This window comes from Otolemur garnettii, unplaced genomic scaffold (genome assembly GCF_000181295.1).
Source record: "Otolemur garnettii isolate 467f Iridium unplaced genomic scaffold, OtoGar3 scaffold00058, whole genome shotgun sequence".
Classification (NCBI taxonomy): Eukaryota; Metazoa; Chordata; class Mammalia; order Primates; family Galagidae; genus Otolemur; species Otolemur garnettii.
Genome location: NW_003852453.1, coordinates 10104873 through 10115593, shown reverse-complemented (window position 1 = coordinate 10115593; position 10721 = coordinate 10104873). Strand labels below are relative to the sequence as shown.

General features: G+C 46.7%; 1 protein-coding gene across 1 annotated transcript in view; it reads left to right on the top strand.

Moving 5' to 3' along the window:
• The window catches only part of CNGB1 (cyclic nucleotide gated channel beta 1), a 71269-nt gene extending 66824 nt beyond the window's left edge, over positions 1–4445 (top strand). Inside the window, exon 32 of the mRNA XM_012806814.1 lies at positions 4131–4445. Within this exon, the coding sequence (XP_012662268.1) occupies positions 4131–4445 (315 nt within the window). The remainder of the gene's footprint in view (positions 1–4130) is intronic.
• The last annotated feature ends 6276 nt before the right edge of the window (positions 4446–10721 follow it).

The window sequence follows — 10721 nt, the reverse complement described above, 5'->3', positions numbered from 1 at the left end:
GGGACATCCAGGGACAAGACTGAGGGACATCTGAGAGTGGCCCACACATGGAGGTTTAGGGACTTTTCCCTCCTTCTTTCTATCAGTTAGGACTCATTCAGTTGCCACGTATAGAGTGCAAGCTCAAATTAGCCGGGGCAAATGGGGACCTGGGGGGGGTCACGTGATGGAAAAATGGCTACCAAAGCCTAACTGATGCCCACAGGACTAGTTATTCATTTATTTAGTTTGCCGTTTTTGGCCGGGGCTGGATTTGAACCCGCCACCTCCAGTATATGGGGCCAGCACCCTACTCCTTGAGCCACAGGCACTGCCCAGGACTAGTTCTCTCATTCGATCACAGCTGCTGCCTTCACTCAGGGCTCCCTTTCCAGGCAGGTCTCGAGAGTTCTAGGATTATATTCTCCTGCGTGGTTACTCCAGCTGAAAGTACTCGTTCCCCGTGAGTCCAGCAAAAGTCCCAGGACTCACTGAGATTGGGGGCCCACATGCCAATTCCTGAGCCATTCAATGTGGCCAGAGGAATGTAGTGCTTTGAGAGGCCTGACCCAAAGTGAGAGTCACGGAGGGGAGAGGAAGGTCTCTAAAGGAAAGTCCTTAGGGCGCCAGCCACATACACTGGACCTGGAGGGTTCAAATCCAGCCTGGGCCTGCCAAACAATGACAACTACAACCAAAAAACAGCCGGGCATTGTGGCTTGTGGCAGGGTCCTGTAGTCTTAGCTACTTGGCAGGCTGAGGCAAGAGAATGGCTTAAGCCCAAGAGTTTGAGGTTGCTGTGAGTTGTGATGCCACAGCACTCTCCCAAGGGTGACAAAGTGAGTCTCTGTCTCAAAAACAAACAAACAAACAAGATAATATAAGCCAGGTGCAGTAGGTTATGCCTGTAATCCCAGCACTCTGGGAAGCCAAGGCAGATTGATTACTTGAGCTCAGGATTTCGAGACCAGCCTGAGCAAGAGCAAGACCCTGTCTCTACTAAAAATAGAAAAACTAGATGGTTGTAGTGGCAGGGGCCTATAGTCCCAGTTACTTGGGAGGCTGAGGCAGGAGGATCGCTTGAGCCCAAGAGTTTGAGGTTGCTGTGAGACATGATAATACCATGGCACTCCACCCAGGGTGACAGAGTGAGACGCTCTAAAAAAAACAACTAAAAAAAACTCTTGGCCCAGTTCAGTGGCTCACGCCTGTAATTTTAGCACTCTGGGAGGCTGAGGCAAGTGGATTGCTTAAGCTCAGGAGTTTGAGAACAGCCTAAGCAAGAGTGAGACCCCATCTCTACTGAAAATAGAAAAATTAGCCAGGCATCATGGCAGGCGCCTGTAGTCCCAGCTACTTGAGAGGCTGAAGCAAGAGGATCTCTTGAGCCCAGGAGTTTGAGGTTGCGATGAGCTATGACACTAAGGCACTCTACCTAGGATGACAGAGACTCTGTCTTAAAAATATATACATACACATAAAAAAAGGAAATTCCTGGTGCTGTCAAAGAGGGTTAGGGAGGGGCAAGGTTGGTCCTTCTCCAGATGACAGTGATGTTCTCATAGTTAATATTGTGTCTGTGATGATTTAAAATATTTGAAAGAGAAAACCTCAGAGACAGGTATAGTGCCAACTGCCTCTGCCCCCATAAATCCAAAGGAAATATTAAAATTAGTTCTGGGACTTTTTTCTGTGACTAAAGCCAAGCTTGCCAATTAGAATGATTACACTAATTATGTCTGTTTATGACTGCCCTTTAGGAAGGCTGCTGGGAAAGGGAGGAGGGACTGGAGTTAGGAGGGGGCTCAGTGGCAGGGGCTCTTTGGAGGGGGAGCAACAGTCTAGATTGTTGGGCTCCTTTGAACAGAGGAGGGGGAGCAACCTCTGTCTCCATCCAGGTAGGTGTCAGAGCCCAGGAGACCCACCCAGAGGTCATTTGACAATAGGAGTCTAGTGAGTGACATCAAAGCCACTTAGGGATCCAAAACATTCTCCAGATACAGCTACCAATGCCCTAAACTGAAGGAAGATCTGATTGCCTGGCTTGCAAGCCGTTGGCTTGCAAAGCATCACGTTGTGGTCTCTATAGATGTGAATTTCAGTAGTGCTCTCAGTACAGTCAAAGGCTCTGGCTGAAATAGGTTTGTTGCTTTTAAGTGTTTGCTCTTTGCTGAGGCAGCTTTGAGATGTGAATTAAATTTGCATGAGTGTTCTGATAAAAGGCATTTCCCCTCCAATTTAGAACAAGAGGGCAGAATGGCAGAGTGCTAGGAGCTCTTAACTAGAAGTCTGAGACTCGGGTGGCTCACACCTGTAATCCTAGCACCCTGGGAGGCCAGGGTGGGTGGATTGCTTGAGCTCAGAAGTTCAGCTCAGGCTGGTGAGCAATAGCAAGATCTCATCTCTACCAAAATAGAAAAAAAGCTAGCCAGGTGTGGTGGTACCTGCCTGAGGCAAGAGGCTCTCTTGAGCCCAAGAGTTAGAGGTTGCTGAGCTATGATGATGCCAGGGCGCTCTACCCAGGATGACAGGGTGAGACTCTGTCTCAAAAAAAAAAAGAAAGTACTGAGACAGGTTCAAACCCAAGCTCTGTCACTGTCTAGCTCCACAACCCTTGGAAGCCACGCAAGCTTTCTGAGATGCGGATTACTCAGAGTTGCCGCATGGAGTTGTAAGGATCAAGCAGAATGCCTCGGAAGCATTTTATAAGCACATTTGGAACACAACAAAGCACTTTACTAGCCTTTGCATCAAGGTCCCATTCTGGTTCCATTCATAGCATGATGCTTCAGGAAGTCCTGTAATGGTCACCAGCTAAGCATCTTGCTTAGGAAGTTCCTTGTCAAACTTTAGGGTAGAAAAAGGAGGGTGCAACAGGTGCACCCAAACATGCAGAAACCCTGAGACGGGGGCAGCGGGTCCCCAGGGCTGCCTTCAGTTCTAAGAGCATCTTGGTTCCCCCTCTGTTCCCTTCCTTCAACGCCCTATGACTTGAGCAAGCTTCAGGGAGTCTCTATGCCTCACAAGCACACTGGCTGTGCTCACTTTAAATTTACGTCTGCCACCTTGCACGGGTGTTGGGTGGGGGAGGACCACTCCGGCCACCTTCTGTGGGAGCTGCACCCTCTCCAGTTTCCTTCACGCAGAGATGGAGGGCTGCAGGTATTCACAAAGGCTTGGTTTTTAACCTACTTTCCTGCTAAGACACAGACTGGGGCCAACATCTGTGGGAGGCAGCACAGACCAAAGGCTGGAGGTTCCCACCCAGTCCCCAAATATGGGTCAGCTCAGCCCAGTGCCAGTTTCTTCCCTATTCTTCCCCTGAGGGTCTCAACCTTTGAGACCTTCCAGAAAGATGGCCAGGCCCCAGTGGCTCCCCACCTCATCACCCTGCACTTTGTTTACCTAGAGTTTCTCTCATCACCTCCAGGAACTCCCGTTCCTGCTAACAGGGTGGGGCAGGACATTTCTTTGGTGGCAGCTCCCTTTGGTGGCACCTTTGTCAATAGCACAGGGGCGTGGCTTTGCCCTTGAACTGGGACTTCACCCTGGCTTTCCACCCTGTAACAGAAATCTGAAACATCTGGCTCGGCACCTGTGGCTCAAATGGCTAAGGCGCCAGCCACATACACCTAAGTGGCGGGTTCAAATCCAGACCAGGCCCTCCAAACAACAATGATGGCTGCAACCAAAAAAATAGCAGGGCGTTGTGGTGGGTGCCTGTGGTCCCAGCTACTTGGGAGGCAGAGGCAGGAGACTCGCTTGAGCCCAGGAGTTGGAGGTTGCTGTGAGCTGTGATGGCCTGTGGTCCCAGCTACTTGGGAGGCAGAGGCAGGAGACTCGCTTGAGCCCAGGAGTTGGAGGTTGCTGTGAGCTGTGATGCCACGGCACTCTACCCAGAGGGACAGCTTGAGGCTCTGTCTCAAAATAAAAAGAAAAGAAAAGAAAAGAAATCTGAAACATCTCCAAGACCCTGCATGTTTACTCCTTGCACTTCGCCATAGTATATTCTGTTTCTCATAAATAACCCGATGCAGCCAGATCTGCTCAATTTCCAGTTTCATCCCTGCCCCCCAAACACTCCTATCTGCTTTACTGTCTTCCTTTGGGGAGGAGTTTTCTGAGAAGGGGAGAACCAGAAGGTATTCAAGGCTCCTTGGATGGACTGTGCCTCACAAGTCACCCTTTCTGGATTCCAGGCCAAGAAATCTCAGGAGGCTGCTGGAGAGGCAGGTGGGGCCGCCCCAGACCAGCCTGCGCCCCCAGCAGCGCCCGAGGAGCCCCTGGATCCTCCAGCTCAACGCTCACCACCACCTGCGTCTCCTGGGAGTCCCAAGGGAGGTACTGAGGAGTCTGCCAGACCCGAGGAACACTCAGTGAGGATTCACATGAGCCCAGGACCAGAGCCGGATGAGCAGATCCTGTCGGTGGAGGTGCCCCAGGAGAAGAAGGAGGAGGCAGAGTGAGGCGGGCCGCAGCCGTGGCTGCAGTGGCTCGCAGTTAACCACCGGCCACACACCTGCCCAGACATCAGCTTCTCCTCTTCCCGGGGCTGGTCATGAAATCAGCATATTTCATCAAATATTCTGGTCCCTAAGTTCTCACTTGAGAACCCCACCTTCCCCTGACTGTTATTGTTTTAAGAACAAAACTCTCTTCCACTGTTACAGTTCGTAGGCAGGGATGGGACGGAACTCCAACAGCCCGGGCAGCTTGGTGGAGCTGGGGAGAAATGGGTGAAGTCATCGATTATTGAATGTGGGGGGCTGTCCCCTCAGGAATTTTTCTCCCACATGTCAGGGATGGAAAACACTTAGCAAATAGCAGTGCTGTTGGACTAAGTGGGAATTATGGCAGTTGCGACCTGACTGTAGGAGGCTATCTTCCTTTGCTGGCAGTCACATTAGGCCGCTCAGGAGAGTGGGAGGCACTTGTCTTCCCTGTTCCCTTTGAAGTCTGATGCCATCATCCCAGAACAGGAAGATGGAAACAGACTTACCAGCAAGAGACTTGGAGCGTTTCCGAGGTGAAAGGACAGGGTCTTAGGAGCATCTTCTCTGCCTGTCGCTCTGAGGAGCCCCAGTTGTCAGCCTGTTACTTGCTTTTGACACCGTTGCTGTAGAGATGGCAGCAGCAACTTCAATTAATCCCAGAAAATGGAATCTCACAGCTGATGACAACACTTAAATTCCCCAAAGCTTTCTACATCATGCCATGTTGCTTTTATAATACGAAAATAAAAAATGAAAACAGGGTCATTCAGTGCATGAATATTTATCAAGAGGATTTTATTTGCATACTGACTGGCTCTTGGGGGAGCGAGTGATTAAAAACAAAATTTAATATTCTAGTGCTGGGGCATTTGTTTCCACCAGCAGCGATGAACACAAAGGGCCTGGAATTGCAATGGCACTGCCCATTTTCTGCAAAATTACAGGAACTCGTGAGCTGCTGAGGGGCCTTTGAAGGCTTACAAATGTATGAATTTTCCATCAACTGTAAACAACATTTATTTCCACTGTGAAAGAATTAAACAATGTGGGCGTTCCTGGGCTGAGCTAAGCATTTCCAAATCCCAGAGTCGGGAACAGATTTATCAAGTTGATGACTTCTCACGTGACCTGGGTAATCATCACATTAGATGTAATGATGATTGACATTATTTTTCCCTTCTAGAAAGCTTTTATTAACTTATCTTAGTAGATAATAACATATTTACATAGGTACAAAAGGATGCCCAGTAAAAATTCCTCATCCTCTTCCTGGAATCCAACCTCCCTGGTCCCCTTCCTTGAAACGATCACTGTTGTCCGTTTCTTGTGCATCCTTTCAGAGATATCTCATCCTTACCCAAGGAAATATGCAAATTGTTTTTATTTCCTTCTCCTTTTTTAAACTGAAGTGATTACATATCCTAGAGCCACTGTTATTTTGCACTGAATTTATTTTGGAGATTGTTCCTGAGCAGTCCATAAAAAGCATGCTTATTGCATTGTCACGAAAACAATTTAGCCCGTTGTATGGATTCATCATAACATTTAAACCACCCTCCCATCATGGAGACTTGTGTTGTTTCCAACTTTAGGCTGTTAAAAATAATGGTGCGGCTCAGCACCTATAGCTCAACCGGCTAAGGCGCCAGCCACGTACACCTAAGGTGGCGGGTTCGAATCCCCAGCCCGGACCCGCTAAACAACAATGACGGCTGCAACCAAAAAAAATAGCCGGGCGTTGTGGCGGGCGCCTGTGGTCCCAGCTACTTGGGAGGCGGAGGCAGGAGACTCGCTTGAGCCCAGGAGTTGGAGGTTGCTGTGAGCTGTAATGTCACGGCCCTCTACCCAGGGGGACAGCTTGAGGCTCTGTCTCAAAAAAATAAATAAATAAAAATAAATAAAAATAAATAAAAATAATGGTGCAATAAAAAATATTGTACAGACTTAAGTTCACTACTAAATGCTGTTTTTAAATGAGAGAAGTCTGAGAGTTCAGGCAGACAGCTTTCCTTATCATCCCCATTTATCATTTGCATATTCTCCCCATGTATTCTAAGATCCAAGCATAAGGCTGGGCGTGGTGGCTCACGCCTGTAATCCTAGCAGTCTGGGAGGCTGAGGCAAGTAGATTGCCTGAACTTACAAGTTCGAGACCAGCCTGACCAAGAGCGAGATCCAATCTCCAAAATAGCCAGGCATTGTGGTGGGCACATGTAGTCCCAGCTCCTTGAGAGGCCGTTTGAGGTTGCTGTGAGCTATGATGCCACAACACTCTAATGAGGGTGACAAAGTGAGACTCTGTCTCAAAAAAAAAAAAAAATCCAAGCATAGAGAATGCTTCCATCTTCAGCAAGTATTTCAGATATACTCATAAAGTAAACATACTGCCTTCTGGTAGACGGCAAAAATGTTTCACTGGCACCTTCACTGTGACACCCTATTGTATAAGGAATTTTATATATGAATGTACTTATTCTTTTAGATAGCAATTCTTGAACATATACTGCTATTATATGAAGCAAGAAATTCTTGAAGTTCCCAAGAATTATTCTGGAAAGAAAACTGATTTTGAAATGAGATTAGCAGTGTCTTAATTTCACCAAGGCATGTCGTTAAGCTCAACACATTCACAAAACTTGGATATTAAGTAAATTGAATTTGAGGCTGACATTTTTCTTTAAATTGGATTGGACTGGTTGGTCCCCAAGGTATGAATGGCACAGCTCGGAAGTACCATAATTCTGCAGCTGAAACAGGACCTAATGTTTAATCTCTACCTATTTAAAACATCCCAACATTTCCTGCATTTTGATAGAAAATGAATAGCAAGTTATTTTTTTAACTACATAAATATTTTAAATAAAATTAAAACCAAAAAGCTGTAAAAAATTTCATTATCAAAATGTGTTCAGCTACCTGGAATATTTTAATCTGTTTTCTTAGTAAATATGAGCACTGTATTTACACTCTGGCTTTCCCATTATGATGCATTTTAATTAAAGTACTTAGACAAATACTCCCGGCTTGTGGATTCATTTCAGAAACTGGCTGTGGGTAACAGACATCTCTGGGAGAAGAACTAAGTGAATTTCCTGGCTGGGGCTTCCTAGCTAATGTCCTGTGAACATCCTTGGGGCTATAACCCGCTCCTGCATTCCTGTTGCTGGAGTTATATCCTTATCAAACCTCCTGGGCTACTAGGATCCTAAGACCCTCAAATCAACAGCCCCTTTTTGTCTGGCCTCACCTACTGGTCTTACCAGACCAACTGCTCACAATTTTTCTGACCCTACTTGGGCAATGCTGCAGGGTGCTAATGAACATGGACTCTGGATTGAGATTTCCTGGTTTCCAATCCCAGCTTGACCACATACCATGGAAGGCCATGGACCTCCTCATGACCTCGTGTGGAAGACAGAGATAATGCATTGCAATACCACACAGGCCCACTGTGATGATCAAATAAAAGGCTGGCATTGCCAAATCTGAATGGGCATGAGGAATAAAACCAACTCACATCCCCTTTATTAAACCAATTCACATTCGCCTTATTAAACCAACTCACATCCCTCTTGTTCTGTTATAGTTGGGGTAGATTAGAAGCCCCAGAGAACTTTGTCTGCTTTGATCACCTCTTTCTTGGCTCTTTAATGGGGAGCGTGTACAAAGGGCTTGGATACATGTTAATTATATCAATATAAGGTTATGGATTTCTATACCATCTATTAATAATTTAAGCCAACTTCATACAAAAACAGAACCTAAAACATTTCAACAAGGCTTACTCTCCTGGGGTGATCACTCCATTCTGGGCTAGCCCCAGAGCAGGGCCTATGACCTCTGCAGTCACAGGGAACCCATGTTTAGAAGTGCCGTATGTTTGAAATTCTTAATAATTTTGGTCCAAGAGGTCCTATATGTTTATTTGTTCTGGGCCCCACAAAAGCTGTAGCCAGTCCTGGCCAGGTTGAGTTGCAATGCATTATTTTCCCACTCTCTGAAAAGCCTGTAAGAGAGACAGATGGAGATGCCTTTTGTGAACTCAGCTTTCCTTTTTCTCTGGGGTCTTGCTTCCCTTTTGGAAGTTTACCTTGAAGTCATGCATAGTGACTTAAACATGGTGGCCCAAGCTGGGCCCATTGGCTCTCTTTGCTGGGAGGTTAATCTTTTTGGAGACGGAGCCTCAAGCTGTCCCGCCTGGGTAGAGTGCTATGGCATCACAGCTCACAGCAACCTCCAACTCCTGGGCTCAAGCGAGTCTCCTGCCTCCGCTTCCCAAGTAGCTGGGACCACAGGTGCCCGCCACAACGCCTGGCTATTTTTTTTTGGTTGCAGCCATCATTGTTGTTTGGTGGGCCTGGGCTGGATTCGAACCCACCACCTTAGGTGTATGTGGCTAGTGCCTTAGCCACTTGAGCCACAGGTGCCCAGCCAAGGGAGGTGAATCTTGAGAGCTATGCCCCTTTCTTTCTTGCTAAGAGAACAGTAATTCACAACATGCCCAAGTACTACAATACATTATCTCCCAGCCCCAGGAGATAAAGCCCTGAGCCAATCACAGCTCTCTGTTCTCTTTTGCCAGATTCTTGCCTTCCCAGCCTTGCTTATATCTACAGGTGGCCATTTGATACAGTTCCACCCAATAAAGGAACCAAGAAAGCTTCCTGTTGCCGCTGCCCCGTGCTTCCCCCAGCTTGGCGTACTGATGTGAGAATGTGTTTGGAGCTTCAGGAGCCATCCTGTGAGTTTAGAGCCAAAAATCGAAGCGATATGGACAATGACATGCTTGAATTGCCAAACCAACCTGAAACCATGCCTTTCCAAGCACCGTGTTATATGAGGTAGTGAAATAGCTTTATCATGTAAGCAATTTGTAGTCAGCATCCCTGTTACCTGCAGCTGAGAACTTTCTGAATATAGAGCAACGGAATGAAGGGAATAAAAAGAAAATGAGGACAGATGCATCACAATTTTTACACCCCCCGCCCCGCCCACTGGACATTAGTTTCTATTGCCCAAATTCTCATTACTACTGGTCTTTCTGTCCTTCCTGACCTCGTCTTAAGCCCTTTCCTAATTACACGACCTTGTGTATTTTGAATACATTCACCTGCTCTAAAGTTGGTCACAGTTGGTTTTTGTTGCTGACGATGAAAGAAACCCAACCCTTGCAGACAAAAGTACTCCTGGGAGTTTCCGGATTGCTTAAAACTCAAGATCTGGGCCATCCACTCAGGGCGTGACTTTTGGTCCCACACAGGCATTTGGAGTTTCTAAATCCAAATCTCAAAAAGAGATGATGAGAGAAGGGAATTGAGGAGAGACAGGGCTGTTTTGACCAAAACCAAATTCAAATACATCTCAGTGAATTGGTCAGCACAGGGGAGAAAGTGATTGATCCAGCAAGAAGGACTTGAGCCCTGTGGCTCATACCCCAAAGGCATTCCCACCTCCCTCCCTGTTCAGGACAAAACCCAATTGTTAAGTGCAAGGAACAAAGGTGACTGTACCCTAGGTCTTCTGAGACCCTTCCTGTCAATCACTCTTGTCTACTATGCTGACTGCTATGAGGTGACCAGGAAGGGAATTATAACACCTAAGTTATAGATAAGGAAATTCAAACTTGAGACTGGACAAAGAGACTTAGCCTTGGGGAATCAGCACCGTGGCTAGAGACAGAAATAACGAAGAGAAAAGATCCCTGGAGGCCAATATCCTGCCTTTGCCACAAACCTACCCAGTGATTTCAGCTGAGTAACTTTCATTCATTCCATAAGTATTTTTTAAAATTCTTTGTGCCAAACGCTTTATGGGCCTCAGGTGTTCCGTCTCTAAAATGGGAGCAATGAAACTACACTCCCAGGTTGTTATAAAAAGATTCAACAGTGGCTCTTATAAAAGATTATGCAGTGGCTCTTGCCAATTCTAGAACTCTGGGAGGCCAAGGCAGGAGAATTGCTTGAGCTCAGGAGTTCGAGACCATTCTGAGCAATTTTAAGAACCTGTCTCTACAAAAAATAGGAAAACTAGCCAGACATAGTGGCACATACCATTGCTGTGAGCTATGATAACACAGCAAACTAGCTAGGGTGACAAAGTGAGACTCTATCTTAGAAAAAAAGAAAAAAAAGTAAGTGGAAGTAGGCTATTCCCCTACAGTCCTGAAAGAGTCTCCTTGCAAAGGATGGGCCCCAAACCTACCTCTAACCCTTTGGTATGTAAATTACGTCTCTCCAGGCGCTAGATACC